The sequence below is a fragment of the Aquarana catesbeiana genome, linkage group LG11 (assembly GCF_042186555.1).
Source record: "Aquarana catesbeiana isolate 2022-GZ linkage group LG11, ASM4218655v1, whole genome shotgun sequence".
Lineage (NCBI taxonomy): Eukaryota > Metazoa > Chordata > Amphibia > Anura > Ranidae > Aquarana > Aquarana catesbeiana.
In genome coordinates, this window is record NC_133334.1 from 29,163,297 (window position 1) to 29,185,350 (window position 22,054).

The window sequence follows — 22,054 nt, forward strand, 5'->3', positions numbered from 1 at the left end:
CGCTCAGAACGCAGGGATCAGGAGTGCGTTGCGCTCAGAACGCAGGGATCAGGAGTGCGTTGCGCTCAGAACGCAGGGATCAGGAGTGCGTTGCGCTCAGAACGCAGGGATCAGGAGTGCGTTGCGCTCAGAACGCAGGGATCAGGAGTGCGTTGCGCTCAGAACGCAGGGATCAGGAGTGCGTTGCGCTCAGAACGCAGGGTTCAGGAGTGCGTTGCGCTCAGAACGCAGGGTTCAGGAGTGTGTTGCGCTCAGAACGCAGGGTTCAGGAGTGCGTTGCGCTCAGAGCGCAGGGTTCAGGAGTGCGTTGCGCTCAGGACGCAGGGTTCAGGAGTGCGTTGCGCTCAGGACGCAGGGTTCAGGAGTGCGTTGCGCTCAGAACGCAGGATTCAGGAGTGCGTTGCGCTCAGAGCGCAGGGTTCAGGAGTGCGTTGCGCTCAGAACGAAGGGTTCAGGAGTGCGTTGTGCTCAGATTGCAGGGATCAGAAGTCAATTTGTCGCCCCTCTCAAAGTGCCGCCTGGGTCCAATGGACCCAGTGGGACCCATGGTAGGACCAGCCCTGTTTGCAAGCTGTTCTATTACACCCTTACACATTGTCAAAGCTTGTCAGATATATACTGATACATTGTAGCAGGTCTAGCATATACTGATACATGTATATAATATTAAACAGTTCCGGGTTGTTATATTATATACCGATACATTGTAACAGGTGTGTCAATGTCTGCCAGTGTTCTGGGTAGATATATCATACAGTTTCGGGTGGTTATCATACACTGATACATTGTAACAGATCTGTTCTGGGTAACTTTATACTGATACATTGTAATGAGTCTATTGATCTTCTGGGTAGCTATACACTGATACATTGTATTGGTCTATCGGTGTTCTGGGTGGCTATACACTGATACATTGTGGCAGGTCTATCCATGTTCTAGCTGATTATATTATACTCTGATATAAATGGAACAAATCTTTATTCTAAGCCCATGATGCCATAAAGCAGGATTTATAGATTCTAAGCTGGTATATTCCATCTCCCCGTTCTATACATGGTACAGGGTTTTCTCTGGGTGTTCTATACATGGTACAGGGTTGGCTCTGGGTGTTCTATACATGGTACAGGGTTGGCTCTGGGTGTTCTATACATGGTACAGGGTTGGCTCTGGGTGTCCTATACATGGTACAGGGTTGGCTCTGGGTGTTCTATACATGGTACAGGGTTGGCTCTGGGTGTTCTATACATGGTACAGGGTTGGTTCTGGGTGTCCTATACATGGTACAGGGTTGGCTCTGGGTGTTCTATACATGGTACAGGGTTGGCTCTGGGTGTTCTATACATGGTACAGGGTTGGCTCTGGGTGTTCTATACATGGTACAGGGTTGGCTCTGGGTGTTCTATACCAGTGTTTCTCAACTCCAGTCCTCAAGAAGCCCCAACAGGTCATGTTTTCAGGATATCCATTGATTTTCACAGGTGATTTGATCAGTTTCACTGCCTTAGTAATTACCACAGACATTTCATCTGAGGGAAATCCTGAAAACATGACCTGTTGGGGCGCCTTGAGGACTGGAGTTGAGAAACACTGTTCTATACTGTACATGGTACAAGGTTCGCTCTGAGTTTTCTATACATGGTACAGGGTTTTCTCTGGGTATTCTATACATGCTACAAGGTTTTCTCTGGGTGTTCTATACATGGTACAGGTTTGGCTCTGGGTGTTTTATACATGGCACAGGGTTTTCTCTGGGTGCTCTATACATGGTACAAAGTTTTCTCTGGGTGTTCTATACATGGTACAGGGTTTTCTCTGGGTGTTCTATACATGGTACAGGGTTTTCTCTGGGTGTTCTATACATGGTACAGGGTTTGCCCACTGATTGTTTCAGTAGAATTGTAACAAGTCTCCTTCTGTCTCCCAGGTGGTCATATTGAACGGCTGTGGCTCCTTGTTCTCGGCTCTGGCGGCTGTCCTCTGTGATGCTGGAGGTGAGCTGACGTCCGTATGATTTCTAGAAATAGTGATGATTAAGGTGCTTTTTTTTTAGAAATGTTTTATTTTGTGTTTCTGATCTGTCTTAAAGTGGTTGTAAACCCTTCCATACACCCAGGGAAGTTATTGCCCTCGGGTGATACACAGAAATAAAACAAATCCTCCTACGTGGGTGGTACCTGTTTACCTGCAGTCTTCTCTTCTCTACATCTGTTCAGAGTGCTGAATTTTAAAGCTTGTCTGAGAGTTCAGAAAAAAGGGTGCGGAGAGCTGAAGTTACTCTCTGCAGAGCTCAGTGAGGAGAACTCTGACAGCTGATTGGAGGGAAGGGACACACCCCCCCTTCACACAGGAACAGAGCTGAGGCTCTGGCGCTCCCTCCCCTGTCACCGCTTTTCTCTTGGTGTCAGGAAGACTTGTCAGAAGTGACTAATGCTGATGGCAAAGGAAGGAGGCAGCAGACAGAAATTACAGTTAGTGCTCTGGATAAAGACAAGTATACACTATGAAGGGATATGCTTTGTTCATATTTCATGTCTGAAGTTTACAACCACCTTAACCACTTGCCAACCAGACGCCGTCATTATACGGGCGGCAGGTCGGCTCTCTTGCGCAAATCGCCGTAGGTTTATGGTAGCTCGCGCAGTTGCGGGTCGCGGGCGAACTCGAGGTCCGTCTGCTATCGCCTAGTACAGAGTCAGAACAGGGATCTGCCTTTGTAACCAAGCGGATCCCCGTTTTGACAGGAGACATGACGGAGATCTGCTGTTCCCAGTGATCTCTGTCATGTCCCTGCCAGCCCATCCCCTCCTAGCGTTAGAACACAGCCAGGGAACACATTTAACCCCTTGATCGCCCCCTAATGTTAACCCCTACCTTGCCAGTGTCATTTTTACATTAAACCATGCATTTTTGTAGCACTGATCAATGTATTAATGTCACCAGTCCCCAAAAAGTGTCATTTGGGGTCAGATTTGTCCACCGCAAATGTCGCAGTCCTGCAAAAAATTGCAGATCGCTGCCATTACTAGTAAAAAAAAAAAAAAAAAAACTCCCTAACTCTATCCCATAGTTTTTAGACGCGATAACTTTTGCGCAAACCAATCAATATACGCCTATTATTATGATTTTTTTTTTTTTTTTTAACTAAAACAAGTAGAAGAATATATATCGGCCTAAACTGATGAATACATTCTTTTTTTTTGGGATATGTATTATAGCAAAAAGTAAAAAAAAAAAAAAAAAAAAAAAAAAAAATATATATATATATATATATATATATATATATATATATATATATATATATATATATATATATATATATATATATATAATTTTATTTTTTTTCAAAACTGTCGCTCTTGTTTGTTTATAGCGCAAAAAATAAAAATCGCAGAGGTGATCAAATACCACCAAAAAAGCTCTATTTGTGGGCAAAAAAAGGACGTGAATTTCGTTTGGGTACAGCGTTGCATGACCGCGCAATTACCAGTTAAAGCGACGCAGTGCCAAATTGTAAAAAGTGCTCTGGTCAGGGAGGGGGGTAAAACCTTCCGGGGGCTGAAGTGGTTAATGACAGATGTGTTGGGTGTCTGCTTATTGCAAAGCCCAGAGCTCTCTTGTCTTAGGACAGGAACCCCCGTAGATGTGTATATGACAATTTATACGGTTTCCTTGTATATTCTGAACACGAGTTGAAGTCACTTTACGCGCCGCTTGTAGTCAATGTCTTGACCTTGTTTGAGGTTTTGCAGTAACTGTCTCCTCTTCTTCATTCTTGTGTCACAGATTCCATTCTCATTGCCACCCCGTTCTATGGAGGAATCACACAAAGTATTTTCCTGTACAGCGGTGTTAAGCTGGCCTATGTGCACCTAACGAGCAAGGTGAGCAACTGGGCTCTGTGATGTCTTCATTAATCTGCAAATCAATCATGAAAGAGATTACAGGGATTATATGCAAATCCACCCAAAACGGGTATTTCATTAAAGTGATATTAGAGGCAAGATTTTTTGTTTTTTTTGTTTTAAAATAACAAACCTGTTATACTTACCTGCTCTGTGTAATGGTTTTGCACAGAGCGGCTCCTCTTTTCAGGTCCCCCGCTGGCGCTCCTGGCCCCTCCCTCCTAGCCAAGTGTCCTCACAGCAAACACCTTGCTGTGGGGGCGCCCATTCAGGCTCACTCCCAATCTGCTGCTCTGCGTGTCCATTCACACACAGAGCCACAACTTGGCCCCGCCCCCCTCTTTTCTCATTGGCTCACTGGCTGTGATTTAACAGCAGCAGGAGGCAATGGCTCCCTCTGCTGTTTTCAGCCAATGTTGAGGGATAGTTACCGGAGAGCCAAGCTCTTGTGCACATCGCTGGATCGCAATGGGGCTCAGGTAAGTATTAGGGGGACTGTTGCACACTGAAGGATTTTTACCAGTGGTGGCTGGTGCACCAATTTTTTTGGGGGGGCGGGGGGGTGGGCGGGTGGGGGGAAATCAGCAAACAAACCACACGAACCCCCTGGCCGGTTCAGTCGGTCAGTCAGTCAGGTCCCCCCCCCCCCTTTCAGTCAAAATACCCCCCCTGTCGATCGGCAGTGTAACACCCAAACCCCCCCCCCTGTGTCTCCTCCTCGGCGGCCAATACAATCTCTTCTCCTCTCGGCCACTCGGGTCTCAGGGCTTGCTTCCTGATTGACCGGGAGAAGAATCAGGAAGGCAATAGCGGATATTAATTCGCTATTTTCACACAACTGGGTGGGCTCAGGGCACTGTGCTTTGCGCCCAGACTCCACCCTTTTTTGAAGCCAATTAGAGTCTCAGGCTCTAATCATGTGCTTCTAAAAGAAAACAACCCGATTGGAGTCCATGGGTCCGGTGCCCTGCATGTAGATTAGGGGCTGGGTGCATGGATTAGGGGGGCAGCGCCCCTAATGGAGAGGCCACCACTGATTTTTACCTTCATACATAGACTGCATGAAGGTAAAAAAACATTGAGCCTTTAGAACCACTTTAAAACCAGCCATGGATGGATTGAAATTCGGTGGTCAAGCAGGGACCGGCAAAATTCCGATCCACCTATGGGCAGGCTGGTCACATAGAAGTCGATCTCTTGATCGATTTCTGTGCAACCAGCCTGTCGGGTTTATTTCACTCAATCAGTGCTGCCGGCTACAGCCGAGTGTGTGGATGGGGGAAGCGAATCTTCTTCTTTTTTTTTTTTCATTCAACCCAAAGTGTGCCAACAAAATATCCCCCACACCATTACACCACCAGCCTGAACCGGTGATACAAGGCAGGATGGATCCATGCTTTCATGTTGTTTACACCAAATTCTGACCGACCATCTGAATGTCGCAGCTGAAATCCAGACTCATCAGACCAGGCAACGTTTTTCCGATCTTCCCATTTTGGTGATCCTGTGTGAATTGTAGCCTCAGTTTCCTGTTCTTAGCTGACAGGAGTGGCACCCGGTGTGGTATTCTGCTTCAAGGTTCGATGTGTTGTGCGTTCAGAGATGGTATTATCATACCTTGTGTGTAACAAGTGGTTATTTTAGTTGCCGTTGCCTTTTTATTATCTGGAACCAGTCTGCCCATTCTCCTCTGACCTCTGACATCAACAAGGCATTTTCCTCCACACAACTGCCGCTCACTGGATATTTTCTCTTTTTCGGACCATTCTCTGTAAACCCAAGAGATGGTTGTGTGTGAAAACACTGCTCGCTCGTCTCACAGAAGTAGCTGGAGTTGCAGACTCAGACTTACCCTGGTTCGCATCCTTCCTAGAGAACCGATCTCAGAAAGTGAAACTAGGAGCTTTCACTTTGGAAGCACGAAAAATGACATGCGGAGTCCCTCAAGGATCACCCCTGTCGTCTGTGCTCTTTAACATCTATCTCCGACCACTCCTCAAAATCATCAGCAACCAGGACCTACTTTATTACTCCTACGCGGATGACATCCAACTCTACCTACGCATCACCAGCAAAAAAGACCAATACCAGGCACTGGAAAACTGTCTCTCATTGATCGACGATTAGATGACGGAGAGCTCCCTTAAACTCAATGGATCCAAAACAGAACTCCTCGTCCCCCTCGCAAACCGAAACAAAAACCCTGGCACAATGTCCACACCACACCCCATTCTCGGACAAACCCATCACCCCCAACACTAAAGCCAAAAGCCTCGGAGTCATCTTTGACTCAGACATGACGATGGATGCACAAATAGGATCAGTAGTTAGTGGATCCCACTACCTTCTTCGCCTATTGCGTAGACTCATCCCCTTCATCCCGGAGGCAGTGGCATCACTAGGGTTGGTGTCACCCGGTGCGGAAAAAATTGGTGTCACCCCCCCCTCCACAAACTATTGTCCTCCCTCAGTACAGACCCCCCTCTCTCAGTATAGACCCCCCCCCCCACTAAGCACAGATCTTCCTCCCGCAGTATAGATCCCCCTCCCTCAGTACAGACCCCCCTCCATGAGTATAGACCTCCCCCTCAGTACAGACACCCCTCCTTCAGTATAGAGCCCCCCCCCACTAAGTACAGATCTCCCTCCCACAGTATAGATCTCCCTCCATGAGTATAGACCCCCTCCTTCAGTATAGACCTCCCCCCTCAGTATAGACCCCCCCTCAGTACAGACCCCCCTCTATAAGTATAGACCCACCCCTCAGTACAGATCCGTCACTAAGTACAGACCCCCCCATCAGTATAGACACCCCCCTCAGTGCAGACCCCTCCATCATATAGACACCCCCCTCAATGCAGACCTCCCATCAGTATAGACCCCCCTTAGTGCAGACCTCCCCCCTATCAGTGTATACACCCCCATCTCAGTGCAGACTAACCCTCCATCAGTATGCACCCCCCATCTCAGTTCAGACCCTCTTTATTAGTATAGACACCCCCCCTCAGTGCAGACTCCCCCATCAGTATAGACCCCCTTAGTGCAGACCCCTCCCCCAATCAGTATAAACATCACCCTCGATGCAGACCCCCCTCAGTATAAACACCCCCCTCAATGCAGACCCCCCCATCAGTATAGACACCCCCTCCCCCTCAGTGCAGACCCCCCCCCCCCCATCAGTACAGACACCCTCTCTGCCCTCCCATAGCGTCCCCCCATGTCCATCTAGACTACACATAGTAAAGTGTACAGACCTCAGAACAGTTCGGACGGATACACACAGCGGTGTCCTTCGCTCTCCTCCTCCTGTGTGGATGTGGGAGGAGGAGGAGGGTTCAGTTCGCACCGGTGAGGGACACGAGAGATCTGAGAGGAGCAGATTAGTGTAGGGCAGCGGGCAGTGTTAGCGGTGCCGCTACCCATGGGTGTTACCCTCTGGCGGGTGTCACCCAGGTGCGGACCGCTCCCCCCTAGCAACGCCTCTGCCTGGAAGGAGATACATCAGCAGTAATTGGAACAATCATCAATTCCCGACTCGACTACGCAAATTCCCTCTATCTAGGACTTCCAAAATACCAAATTTCACGTCTACAAATTGTCCAGAACGCAGCAGCCAGACTGGTAACTGGAAAAAAAACCCAGGGAATCAATCACCCCGTCCCTGAGGACCCTCCATTGCCTGGTGGTGAAGGGACCGGTTTACATTTAGGACCCTCTGCCTCACTCACAAATGTACACAAGGAAAAGCCCCGCAATACCTCTGCGACAAAATAAAGCACTACACCCCAGGTCGCCCTCTCCGGTCAACTAACCACATCCCAAAGACCCGTTATAAATTAAAAGGCGAATGAAGGTTCGCAGTCCAAAGGACCACGGCTATGGAACGATTTACCTGCGGACATCCGCTCAGAAGAAAACCATCTGGCCTTCAGGAAGCAGCTCAAGACCCATCTCTTCTGAAGACCCAGACAGACACTGGCGGCAAAAGTGCCCTGAGGCGATTTGGTTCGCATATGTAGCGCTTTATTCATTCATTCAAAATCCCAGTAGATCAGCAGTTTTTAAAATGCTGGCACCAACAACCATGCAGCGTTCAAAGTCACTTAAATCCCCTTTCTTCCCCATTCTGATGCTCGGTTTGAACTTCAGCAAGTCATCTTCACCAAGTCTAGATGGCTAAATGCACTGAGTTGCTGCCATGTGATTGGCTGATTAGCAATTTGTGTTACCAAGCAATTGAACAGGTTCACCAAATAAAGGGGCCGGTGAGTGTATATAAAGGAGGATTAGAAAATATTACTGTATTCAAGAAAATCAAATGAAGTTGTGTTCAAGAAATGAAATCTAAGTGTCTCTGGTTGTCAGGTAACATCTTCGGAGACCCGGCCTTTCCAACTCACTGTGCAGAAGCTGGAGTCAGCTCTGCAGATGGCCAGAGAGGAGGTGAGTGTGTGACTCTGAGCATAGTGTGTACTGTGTGATATGAATGGCAGTTTGTGTCGCTCTCTGCTGGCAGAACCATAGCCATACCCTGCTGTGTTTCTTCCAGGGCACCACTGTGAAGGCTCTTATCCTGATAAATCCTCACAATCCTCTGGGAGACATCTACTCTGCTTCCGAAATGTTGGACTTCCTGGAGTTTGCCAAAAGGTGCAGTGTGATGTGACTTTGTCTTGCAGGGCTGCGGCTCTGTGCTGAATGTCTCTATTGTGTTTGCATTTTGCTTATACTGTCCTTGGCTTCACACTTTTGCCAAGATATATCAGTATTATTATTAAGCAGAGAAACTAGAACTTGTCACAAGCAGTGGTCTGTATCCATCAAGAGAAGGACTGTCCAGGAGATGTAGGGGCGTAGTGGGCTCTGCATGTCACTGACATGTCACTAGAATACAGGGGGACTGGAGGGGCACTTGGAGTCACTTGGGACACTGGGCACACTGCAGTCACCAGATGGCATGGGGACTGGAGGTGCTCTTGGGGTCACTTGGGGGCTCTGGGTGCACTAGAGTCACTACATGGCATTGGGACTGGCGGTGCTTTTGGGGATACTTGGGGCACTGGGTGCACTGGAGTCACTAAATGGCATGGGGACTGGAGGTGCTCTGTGGTCACTTGGGGCACTGGGCACACTGGAGTCACTAGATGGAGCAGGGACTAGAGATACTCTTGGGGGCACTGGATGCACTGTAGTCACTAGATGGCATGGTTACTGGAGGTGCTCTTGGAGTCACTTGTGGCACTGGGTGCATTGTGTCGCTTGATGACCAGGGGAATAGAGGTGCTCTTGGAGTCACTTGAGGCATAAGGTGCACTGGAGTTGCTAGATGACAAGGGGGTTGGAAGCACTCTTGAAGTCATTTGGGGGCACTAGAGTCGGTAGATAACACTAGAGGTGTCCTTGGGGTCACTTGTAGCACTGGGTGCCCTTGAGGTGCACTAGAGGTGCCCTTGGGGTCACTTGTAGCGCTGGGTGCCATGGAGTCACTAGATAACAAGGGGAATGGAGATGCTCTTGGTGTCACTTGAGGCACAAGGTGCACTGGAGTCACTAGATAACAAGGGTCCGGAAGCATTCTTGCAGTCATTTGGGGCACTGGAGTCGCTAGATGGCGTGGAGCCTGAAAGTGCTGTTGGAGTCGCTTGGGGCACTGGAGTCACTAGATGACACATAGACTGGAAGCATTCTTGAAGCCACTGGGCATGCTACGGTCACAAGATGGCAAAGGAACACTTGGAGTTACTGGTGGCACTGGGCGCACCAAAGTCACTAGATGACACGGGGACTGGAGGTACCCTTGGAGTCGCTGAGTGTGCTGGAGTCACAAGATGACATGGGATCTGGAGGTGCACTTGGAGTAATTTAGGCCACTGGGCGTATTGGAGTCACTAGGTGACATATGGACTGGAAGCACTCTTGGCGAACTGCAAAAAACACACACAAGAGGGCACAACCACCTCGTGCATTGATAAACTTTTATTAAGTCCACATAGAAACATGGATACTCACATGCCATTAAACCACATCAAGCAAACATGATCTGCTCCAGCTTGAACGCAATGTGACTCGTCCTAGGACGAGGACAGAGCTAAACCAGCCTCAAAATAGATGGCCTTTTGGTTGACCATACAAAAGGCCATCTAGTGTGAGTGATAATAAAAGTGATCCGTGCAGACTTCTAACACATTAATATTGAGGTGAAATAATCCAAATTCTTGGTAAAAAAGTAAACACAGTAATTGAAATCCAAAATGAGTGTGTATACATCAAAAAAAAGGTCCAAATCAAAGTGATAAATTAGTGACAATAATCATGAGTGTCTATAATCCTGGTGAATCTTCTAAATAGACAATTATGTTGTGAAATTAATGTTAATCTTCGTGACTAGATAGTCACGTAATCCTCCCAGAGCTCTTACCTCCAGATGGAGAACAATAAGGCTTAGAACGGTATCCTGAGATGGGATCGCCTGTATATCGTCCGTGTTTCCACTCGATGTCCGTGTGGATGGTTATGGACGTGGTTCGCGATCTGCAGAATAAACCTTCTCCCTGCTGACAGCTTTGGTTAGCCTCAGGGTCTCGTGGTTCCATTATGGACGTTCAATATTCGCCATTAAAAGAAATAAAAGAAAACAGGCCTCCCATAGTGTAATATGTAAAGATAATACAGTTTATTAGAAATGCCAAGTTGCCTCTTACATTTAAAAAGATAAAAACAAACTTATCTGTGTGTATCCATGTGTCAAACACGCTCCTTGCATCACTTCCTGTCTCTCAGACTTCTGGCCAATCCATGGGAGAAGGTTTATTCAGCAGATCGTGAACCATGTCCATAACCATCCACACGGACATTGATTGGAAACACGGACAATATACAGGCGATCCGATCTAAGGCATATTGTTCTCCATATGGAGGTAAGAGCTCTGGGAGCATTATGTGACTAATAGAGGTGCAACGGATCGTCACCGATCCGTGATCCCAACGGGTCAACCTGTTCGGATCGGCACACCACGCGATCCGCGGAGTGCTCCGCTGCCTCGGCCTAGCTCCAGAGCGGCGGCCATCTTGGTACACCCGGTGGCGGCCGCTGTCTCGTCAGGAAGTGACGTTTCGTCGCCGCCATCTTGCTACACCCCACACTCCTGCATAGTAATGATAGAGTGAGAAGGGGGCAAGCGGACATCTTGTTACACCCACCGGCGTTTTAGATTTCACAATTATTTTCAACACAAAACGGAGCTTATATGCTTAAATACAGTATTTGTAAATCCAACGGACTGTTTAGATGTTACTTTTTAAAAGCAGCAGCAAACCTGCTGACCTTACATGGTTGCTAATGTGACAGAACACCTCTGATTTTCACATTTAACTAAATGACTCGATCTGATCCGTGAGTTTTTTGATCCGTTGCACCCCTAGTGACTATCTAGTCACGAAGATTAACATCAATTTCACAACATAATTGTCTATTTAGAAGATTCACCAGGATTATGGACACTCATGATTATTGTCACTAATTTATCACCTTGATTAGGACTTTTTTTTTTTTTAATGTATACACACTCATTTTGGATTTCAATTACTGTGTTTACTTTTTTACCAAGGATTTGGATTATTTCACCTCAATATTAATGTGTTAGAAGTCTGCACGGATCACTTTTATTATTATTTACCCTTTTTTGTGTTTCTAAGTGTACACTTTAGATCCTGCAGCGATTTCACCGACTTCACATTAGTTTATATCATATATTCACTTAATTAGTAGCGCGAAGGACCTCACTTTAAATTTCCTTTAGTTAAACATCTAGTGTGAGGGTGGTTTAGCTCTGAGGAATGGGACTTGACCCCCGAAACAGGTCAGCAGGCCAACCATCTGTTCCTAGGATGAGTCAATACATTGCATTCAAGCTGGAGCAGATTATTTTTGCTTGATGTTGTTTAATGGCATGTGAGTATCCATTTGTGGATTTAATAAAGTTTATCAATGGTAACGCACGAGGTGGTTGCGCTCCCCTGTATGTGTTTTGCAGTTCGTTTGGAGAGCTTCCCAGTCGGGTGGAGGCCTGCACCCTTGATGAGCATTGAGGAAAGAAGCAGGATTAAAGATTCCCCATGGGTTTAGCGCTAACGTGTTTTTTGGACTACACTGGAAGCCCTCTTGGAGTCACAGGGCATGCTCTAGTCACAAGATGGCACAGAGACTGGAGGTGCTCTTTTGAATGTTGGGTGCACTAAAGTCAGTAGGTGACATGGGTACTGGAGACGCTGTTGGAGTCACTGGGGGTGCTGGATTGATGACACAGGAGCTGGAGGTACACTTGTAGACAGAGAGTACCAATGGAGATAGATACTGCAGTGGGGGTGCTGAGCTGTAGCTCAAATCCACATGTTGTGTCACAATTTGGAGATCAACCAGTCAGGAGATCTGTCTGCCTTATGACTGCACAGAAACACTTGTAGTCATTTTTTTTTTATGTTTCGGATAGTATCAGAAAATAGTTAAAACATCTGAGTTTGACGAAATCTCTCTAGTAGGGACACAGACAGCAAAAGCTGTTTGTGTCCCTACTAGAGAGATTTCGTCAAATTTTCTGTCTAAGCATGAGGCGTCACCAGGACAAGAAGAAAGGGGTCATCTCTCCAAAGGGGATACAACCAATATTAGTATTTTTACTTCAACAAGGACTAGTCTTTACTGTCATATTACTGTCTGTGTCCCAGTTGGGGAGATTTCCCTTTATTACCTCTCCTAGCGAAAGGAAGTGAAGGCAAATCTCCCCAACTGGGAGGACATGAAGAAGAAAGTCCAAAGCACTACCAAAGCTAAAGAAAAAAGTTCTCAAGGATCTTTGCTGCATGCTCTCTCGCAAGATGACTTTTGATGTATAAAGCTTTACTCTTTTCTCTTGTAGGCACTCACTGCATGTTATAGTAGATGAGATTTATATGCTGTCAGTTTTTGATGGATCGTCAACATTCCAGAGCGTCCTGAGCTATGATAAGTAAGTCTATAACCCATGCTGCTTTCGATCTCCGATGTAAAACAGACCTGTAGGATAGTAAACCCTATAAAATGCCAGGTAGGGCCTTTATGGTCGGCACCTCGCTCTTCACTGCTTCCTGTGCAATTTCAGACTTTATGAAAGTCGATATTTGCATAAACAAAGGTAAACTCCTCCCACCTGCTATCTGAGAGTTATCGCCCACTCGGGAACCAAGGACGATCATGCGGTGGAGATGCTAATGATTGGCACTGTATGATGCTTGTTTTTCAAAGGGTACCCTAGATCAGTGTTTCTCAACTCCAGTCCTCAAGTCGCCCCAACAGGTCATGTTTTCCGGCTTATCATTATTTTGCACAGGTGATCTGATCAGTTTCCCTGCCTTAGTAATTACCACAGCTGTTTCATCTGGGGCTGGGTTCACACCAGTGCGAATTGGAGGTGGGTTTCCCCGCAGCCAATTCGCATGTCAGGAGATTGTGACGGGCTCTCTATGGAGCCGGTTCACACATCTCCGCAGAGGCTCTGGTACCAATTGAACGGGTCCTCTGTGCGTCTTTTGGTCCGTTTCAGGTCCAAATTCAGCTCAAAATTCGGGCTGAAATTGGACCTGAAATGGTGAACGGAGACGCACCGGACAGACGCTGTGAGCTGCTGCGTGTTCCAGTGTGAACCCAGCCTGAGGTAAATCCTGAAAACATGACTTGTTGGGGCGCCTTGAGGACTGGGAGTTGAGAAACACTGCCCTAGAGTAACATTTTTTGATGGTCTACAGATGAACTTTAACTTGAAGCCAAGTTTCCACTGTCAGCCTTCCTTCAGAAAGCACAGAGGTGTATAGTGATTAAGCCCCACCCCCAAGGAGCCACAGCATTTTTTACAGAATGAGAAAAACACAACCACCCTTTTTTTCATTGTATCTGTGTTAAGCTGGCCGTACACAGAGCGGATTTCGACCAACTTTGATCTGAAAATCAAAGGAGCCAGGCAGAAAATTGTTGGCCGAACATTGGCTGCATCCAATCAGATTCAGTCACTGTTTAGGTATTCTGACAGCCATGGGTGCCAGCTGTAAGAATACAATAGCTGGCAGGAGAGATTTGCCTATTTATGCCTTTTTAGCATGGACTGGAGAAGCAGGGATTTTTACAGTGTATGGCCAGCTCTAGGCTTACTGTCAGTAAATCATGTCCAACATGGCAATTAGGGGTCTATTTATAAAAAAAATAACTATGCAGATGTCACAGCATTCCCACACCTGGCACAAATAATCCCCTTAATGTGTCTTTCATATTTATGTCCTAGGATCACAGCTCCATCTAGTGGTTATTATTCTTTTTTTTTTTCCCGATTGAGGTATTTCAGAAAAATACCACATCATGGCCTCTAGGTGGAGCCGACAATCATAGGAAATAGAGATAGTAGACACATTAACCACTTCAGCCCCAGAAGATTTTACCCCCTTCCTGACCAGAGCACTTTTTGCGATTCGGCTCTGCGCCGCTTTAACTGACAATTGCCCAGCCATGCGACGCTACATCAAAACAAAATTGACGTCCTTTTTTTTCCCCACAAATAGAGCTTTCTTTTGGTGGTATTTGATCACCTCTGCGGTTTTTATTTTTTGCGCTTTAAGCAAAAAAAGAGCGTAAATTTTGAAAAAAAAGCAATATGTTTTACTTTTTGCTATAATTAATATCCCTAAAAAAAATATAAAAAAAAAAAAGTTTTCCTCAGTTTAGGCCGATATGCACTATTCTACATATTTTTGGTAAAAAAATCCCAATAAGCGTATATTGATTGGTTTGCGCAAAAGTTTTAGATAGGGGATAGATTTATGGCAATGTTATTATTTGTTTTTTATAGTAGTAATGGCGGTGATCTGCGATTTTTATCCTGACTGCGACATTATGGCGGACACATCGGACACTTTTGACACTATTTTGGGATCATTGTCATTTATACAGCGATCAGTGCTATAAAAATGCACTGATTACTGTGTAAATGGCACTGGCAGGGAAGGATAGGGGGCGATCAAGGGGTTAAGTGTGTCCTAGGGAGTGATTCTAACTGTGGGGGGGGGGGGGGTTACCTCACTAGAACATGACAGAGATCGCTGCTCCCGATGACAGGGAGCAGTAGATCTCTGTCATGTCACTAGGCAGAACGGGGAAATCCCTTGTTTACATCTCCCCGCTCTGCAGCTCCGTGACACGATTGCGGGACACCAGCGGACATCGAGTCTGCGAAACCCGCAGGCACGATCACGTGGTGGGCACGCGCGTGTGCCTGCTAGCCCCGCCAATTAAAGGGGACGTACAGGTAAGCCCATTTGCCCACCGCTGCCATTGTGCCGACGTATATCGGCGTGCAGCGGTCGGCAAGTGGTTATGGACAGTATTTGCGATGGCTGTGCAAATGCTGTGACTGTCACGTACCTGGTTGAGCCTGACCTGTAGAGGAAGGCCTCTCGTACAGCTCCAGCTTAAGAGCCACTGATAATGAGACAGCATCCACTGGAGCACGACGGGGTAAGGGTGCCTAGGATCAGTCCAGAAGTCTGTACAGGTAGTAGCCAGGAACTCACAGGCGGGAAGCCGGACTTGGCTGGTAGTTGGCAGGAGAGGCAGCAGACAGGCTGGCAGACTTGGCAGATGACAGACTGGATGCACAACAGGAAGCAGGAACCTGGAGGTGCTGAGCTGCACTGAAGGAGCTGTAGCAGGCTGGAAGAGCTGGAAGCGGGGTGAGATGAGCCTGGTCGGTAACAGACATGCAGATCAGGCATAAATGGCAGGCAGGAGTGTAGTCGGGTCACGGGCAGGGTTGGCAACAGATGCAGGGCAAACAGGAGCAGCAGGCAGAGACGAAGTCCGTAGTAAAGCCAGGGGTCAGAGCGGGAAGCAGACAGGGGTAGTCGGGAGCAAGCCGGATCAGTATCAGAAGTCAAACGAAGGAATCAGGATTCACATAAATGTTTTAGACCAAGCAGCAATTAGACAGCGCTGAAGCTCCACTTAAATAGGCCGTTTGGCGCCAGTCCTGGTGACAGGCGCGCGCGCGCGGTCACGCATGCGCGTTCGCAGATGTGCCTGTGGCTGTTCTGCTCGTTCCTTGTTGGCGCCTGCACACAGGTGTGTGTCTGGGAACGGCAGCTGTACCACGCAGACGTCTTTCCTGACAGTGACATTTAAACAGCATATTTTTTCTAGACCCCCATGCCAGTTTTTGGCCAGGCTTCAGGATGAAAGAGTTCTTTACCGACCATACCCTGAAGAAAAAAGAAAAAAAAAAAAGACACATTGGGGCTCTACAGACCATTCCAGAAGGAGTTTTCACTTGTATAACATTCCGGAAGGAACTTGTATAACATTCTAGAACACATTTTTAGACGCAAGGTTAATATTTCAGTCTGCACATTGATTGAAATATATATATAATGTATATGTGTGTGTGTAAATCGCTGCGTAAATTGACGGCGCTATATAAGTACCTGTAATAAATAAATTGTGGATAGCCTTCAAACCTTTGGTTACTCTTTTTAGAATATTTTATCCCTTTTGGTTTATAACAGACTGTAGGATTTCCCAACAAAGGTGACGTTTTATTTTAGAGGATTACCACTTTCTGGGTACAGTTCACAGTTTCAAATGGTCGATTAACTTTCAAAAATGGCTATTTGTATAAAAACATTATTTTTTTCTCAATTGATTTTTTTTTTTTTTTCACTGCCTAATATTTGATTTATTTACAAGTTTTGTGTATTCACAGGCTTCCTGACCCCCAAAGGACCCATGTGATGTGGGGGATTAGTAAGGTAAGTGCAGTAAGCATGCTCCTAGGAACTCTGTGTGTGCCAACTTTTTTGTTTCCTATGAAGTATAAAAGAGCTGTGTCAGTTTTTTATTCTTGTCTGTGTCTCCTCTCTCGGTTTGTCCTAGTTTACCATTATCAACAGGACTGAAAGTGAGAAAAAATCCAAAATTTCTAGTTGTCATCAGAACAGAAATGGAGGTGAATCTTCCAATGGAGACCCCTGTTCCAGTGACCGCTGTCTAGGACGGTGGTCTCCAAACCACGGACTGGGGTCCAGATGCAGCCCTTTGCTTCCTTTTATCCGACCCTTGGGACATGGTTGTCATCCACTAATACCAACAATGGGGCATATTCCCCCCTCCCCCCACTGACACCAATGAGGGGGCAGAAGTCCTCCCAATGACACCAAAGATGGGGCACGAGTCCTCCCAATGACGCCCAACAAGGGGGGGGGGTGTATACAATGATCTGGAGCTGTGATCAGAGTGGAGGGATCTGGGGGTGTGATCAGAGTGGAGGGATCTGGGGAGATCTGGAGGCATGATCAGAGTGGAGGGATCTGGAGGTGTGATCAGAGTGGAGGGATCTGGGGAGATCTGGAGGCATGATCAGAGTGGAGGGATCTGGAGGTGTGATCAGAGTGGAGGGATCTGGGGAGATCTGGAGGCATGATCAGAGTGGAGGGATCTGGAGGTGTGATCAGAGTGGAGGGATCTGGGGGGATCTGGAGATGTGATCAGAGTGGAGGGATCTGGGGGGATCTGGAGGCATGATCAGAGTGGAGGGATCTGGAGGTGTGATCAGAGTGGAGGGATCTGGAGGTGTGATCAGAGTGGAGGGATCTGGGGGGATCTGGAGATGTGATCAGAGTGGAGGGATCTGGGGGGATCTGGAGGTGTGATCAGAGTGGAGGGATCTGGGGGGATCTGGAGGTGTGATCAGAGTGGAGGGATCTGGAGGTGTGATCAGAGTGGAGGGATCTGGGGGGATCTGGAGGTGTTATCAGAGTGGAGGGATCTGGAGGTGTGATCAGAGTGGAGGGATCTGGAGGTGTGATCAGAGTGGAGGGATCTGGGGGGGATCTGGAAGAATGATCAGAGTGGAGGGATCTGGAGGTGTGATCAAAGTGGAGGGATCTGGGGGGGATCTGGAGGTGTGATCAGAGTGGAGGGATCTGGAGGTGTGATCAGAGTGGAGGGATCTGGAGGTGTGATCAGAGTGGAGGGATCTGGAGGTGTGATCAGAGTGGAGGGATCTGGGGGGATATGGAGTTGTGATCAGAGTGGAGGGATCTGGGGGGATCTGGAGGTGTGATCAAAGTGGAGGCATCTGGGGGGATCTGGAGGTGTGATCAGAGTGGAGGGATCTGGAGGTGTGATCAGAGTGGAGGGATCTGGAGGTGTGATCAGAGTGGAGGGATCTGGGGGGATATGGAGTTGTGATCAGAGTGGAGGGATCTGGAGGTGTGATCAAAGTGGAGGGATCTGGGGGGATCTGGAGGTGTGATCAGAGTGGAGGGATCTGGAGGTGTGATCAGAGTGGAGGGATCTGGAGGTGTGATCAGAGTGGAGGGATCTGGAGGCGTGATCAGAGTGGAGGGATCTGGAAGGGATCTGGAGGTGTGATCAGAGTGGAGGGATCTGGGGGGATTTGGAGGCGTGATCAGAGTGGAGGGATCTGGAAGGGATCTGGAGGTGTGATCAGAGTGGAGGGATCTAGAGGGGGGGTGGTGTTATGTGATCAGATTAGGGGGTTATCTGAGGGGTGTTATCAGGGTGGGGGTATGTGGGGGGTGTGATCAGAATAAGGGGGGGGAGGTTGAAATGGGGGTGTGATCAAGGTGGGGGTATTTAACAAAAAAAACACGGTTAGGGGGCGAAATTACTTGCCTGGCCCCGGGCGCTGAAAACCCACGCTACGCCACTGGTCAGGACCTTTTCTACTCCCAATGCTGACAGTCCAGCCCCCCTTTTAGAAAGTTTGGAGACCCCTAGCCTAAGAGAAGATTTTCCCTCTTTTGGAGAGATTTCTTCTAACTTCCTGTTGTGTCTCAGGACAGGAAGAACATCTCCCCAAAGAGACACCATAACCAAAAACAAATGGGTTTCGATCTACAACAATCTGCAAGTATCATTTTACATCGGAGTGTTTGACAAGCACTTTTGCTGTTTAATACAAAGCAATTACCGGCTGTCATTTTGACAGCCAGTAATTTCTGGTAATAAATAAGGAGGAGCATAGTGGCAACAGAGCTAAGGGAGCCGGACATAAGTAATGCGTCATAAAAATGTATACATATAAATATATATATATAAATACATATTAAAAACTCAAAGTGGTTGTAAACCCTTACATAGACCCAGTGAAGTGACTGGCCTCAGGTGATATACAGAGATGAAGCAAATCCTCCTACATAAGCTGTACCCGTTTATCTGTAGCCCTCTCTTCTGTCTACGGCCGTTCAAAGTGCAGAATTTATACAGTTTGTCTGAGCGGCACACCCCCTGCACACAGGTACAGTGCTGAGACTGTAAATTATAGGCTGTGTGCTGGAGCTCCCTCCTCTGTCACCTCTTTTTTTCTCTGGGTGTCAGGAAAACATGTCAGATGTGACTCGTATAGATAGCAGAGGAATGAGGCAGAAGAGAGAAATAACACTTAGTGCTCTGGATTGAGGCAAGTACACACATATGCTTTGTTCATATTTCATGTCTGAGGTTTACAACCACTTGAAGTTTTTTAGTACATATCTCTTACGCTCGAAATCCGCAAGTGATTAAAGTACTGGTGGCTTTGTGTGTGTCTTTTTTTTTCCCCCTGCCATCAAGCTTATATGCATTGTAATAAATTGTTTCGATTGACATAGGAAGCCCCTTGCCTCATCAGATCCTCCTTTTCCCCTCAGGACTTTGCTGTCTCCGGGGTGCGTTTCGGCACCCTCTACTCCCAGAATCAAGATGTCTGCAATGGAGTGGCCTCTCTCTGCTACTTTCATGGGGTCTGTGGACCTATTCAGTACAAGATGGCTCAGCTGCTTCGTGACCGCGGTGAGATGGGATGTCGATTGGGGGTAGTGCTATCCTAAAGTAGAACCCCGTCAGGTTTTAATTGCTGTCTATTGGTTCAATACATAGAAACGTTAGCACAAGGATCTGTATTTTTGTCATGTGACTGTAACTTTCAAATCTCATTGGACTCGGCTGTCAATAACAATTTTTAATTTTTTTTTAAAAGTATTATTATCCAGATGTGTTATCATTTGAGCCTTATGCCCCATGGATGGCATGTCATGCATTTTGTCACCTAAACAGGAAGTGAAGTGAAATACAGTAATACCTTGGATTACGAGCATAATTAGATCTAGAAGAATGCGTGTAATCCAAAGCACTCGTATATCAAAGCGAGTTTCCCCATAGGAAATAATGGAAACTCAGATAATCCGTTCCACAGCCACTGCTTGTCTATGCAGTACCGCATTTGGCCAGACGTGCGGGGGCGCCGGAGACTCTCGGAGACCACTCAGGAAACGGAGTGTTTCCGAGCGTCACCGGCGCCCCCGCACGTCTGGCCAAATGCGGTACTGCACACCCCAGAGGCTTGAATTCTGTTCATCTTGCAAGACAGCGTTCCTATATCTACCCTTAAAGCGACACCCTTAAACCTTCGATTTTTTTTTTGTTTTAAATAACAAACATATCATACTTACACTGTGCAGTTAATTTTGCACAGAGTGGCCTCGATCCTCGTCTTCTGGGGTCCCCCGGCGGCTCTTGTGGCTCCTTCCTGCATCAGATAACCCCCTTTGTGAAGCGCCCTCCCTGGGGGGGGGGTTACTTTGCGGGCGCGCTCCCGAGTCCAGCATTTGCGTCTATAGACACAGAATGCCGGACTTGGGCACCCCCCCCCCCCCCCGGCGCCCACATCATTGGATTTGATTGACAGCAGCGGGAGCCAATGGCTGCGCTGCTATCAATCTATCCAATCAAGAGCCTTGAACCCGGGACAGAGAGACAGCGCGTCCCCGCCGAGGGAACGAAGGGCTCAGACAAGTCGCACAAGTGTGAAAGGTCCCTTAGGCTTTATCTGTGCTATAAACCAGCTTTGTATATCATACTATGCCTCATAGTTCTATTCTAACAATATCTTTATATACTTCTATTTCCCTGCTTGTTCTATAACAGACTGGATTAACCAGACTTACTTGCGGGTGAACCACACTCGCCTGCGGGCTGCCCAGGACTTTGTGGCGGACGAACTCCGAGCTCTTCATGTTCCCTTCCTAAACCGAGGAGCCGGATTTTTCATCTGGATTGACTTTCGGAAGGTGAGAGTTGAATGGTGTATCTGCCGTATGTGTTCTCGTTTTACCACTTAGATTTACCACCCCCCTACCTGACCAGGCCATTTTTCTACGATACGAACTGCGTTAATTTACCTGACAATTGCGCGGTCGTGCGACACTGTACCCAAATAAAATGTATTTCTTTTTTTCCCCACAAATAGAGCTTTCTTTTGGTGGTATTTGATCACTTCTGCGCTATAAACAAACAAAAAAAAAAAGGACGACAATTCTAAAAAACATATCCAATAAAAAATTTTTTAAAAATCTAATTTCTTCATCAGTTTAGGCCAGTATGTATTCTTCTACATGTCTTTGGTTAAAAAAAATCCCAATAAGCGTAAATTGATTAGTTTAGCGTCTACAAACTATGGGATATTTTTTTTTTTTTTTTTTTACTAGTAATGTCGGCGATCAGCAACTTATATCGGGACTGCAATATTGCGGCAGACAAATTGGACACTAACTGACACTTTTGACACTATTTGGGGACCAGTGACACAAATACAGTGATCAGTGCTACAAATATTCACTGTCACTGTACTGACACTGGCTGGGAAGGGGTTAACATCAGGGGTGATCAAAGAGTTAACTGTCTGCAGGGGCGGCCCATCCATTGTGGGTGAATGGGCGCTGCCCCCCCTATCCATGTGCCCGGCCCCTTTTAGGGCACTGGGCGCATGAATTACTGTGGCAGGGTTTTTTGTTTTTGTTTTTTTTTTTTTTTTTTGAAGCACCTGATTAGAGCCAGAGGCTCTAATAGGCTTAAAAATAGGGTGGGCTCGGGATGCAGAGCATTGCGCCTGCAGCCCACCCAGTTGTGTTGCAACAGAGAATGAGTATTCACTGTTGCAACACTGATCCTCCTCCTGGCCAATCGGGAAGCGGCTGTGATACTCGTCACCCGATTGGCTGAAAGGACAGGCGATCCTATTGGATGCCTAGGAGGAGGGGAGGAGACGCACGGCGTAAGCGAGGAGGAGAAGAGCCCC

The 22,054-nt window shown here is 47.1% G+C and overlaps 1 protein-coding gene across 7 annotated transcripts in view; it reads left to right on the forward strand.

Moving 5' to 3' along the window:
- ACCS (1-aminocyclopropane-1-carboxylate synthase homolog (inactive)) overlaps nt 1-22,054 on the forward strand; it is a 71,044-nt gene that overhangs the window by 38,761 nt on the left and 10,229 nt on the right. For all 7 annotated transcript variants that reach the window (XM_073604136.1, XM_073604135.1, XM_073604137.1 and 4 more), the window contains 8 exons: nt 1,925-1,991; nt 3,784-3,881; nt 8,268-8,345; nt 8,452-8,552; nt 12,818-12,907; nt 16,679-16,724; nt 19,629-19,770; nt 20,905-21,047. In XM_073604136.1, coding sequence (XP_073460237.1) covers nt 1,925-1,991; nt 3,784-3,881; nt 8,268-8,345; nt 8,452-8,552; nt 12,818-12,907; nt 16,679-16,724; nt 19,629-19,770; nt 20,905-21,047 — 765 coding nt within the window. The remainder of the gene's footprint in view (nt 1-1,924; nt 1,992-3,783; nt 3,882-8,267; nt 8,346-8,451; nt 8,553-12,817; nt 12,908-16,678; nt 16,725-19,628; nt 19,771-20,904; nt 21,048-22,054) is intronic.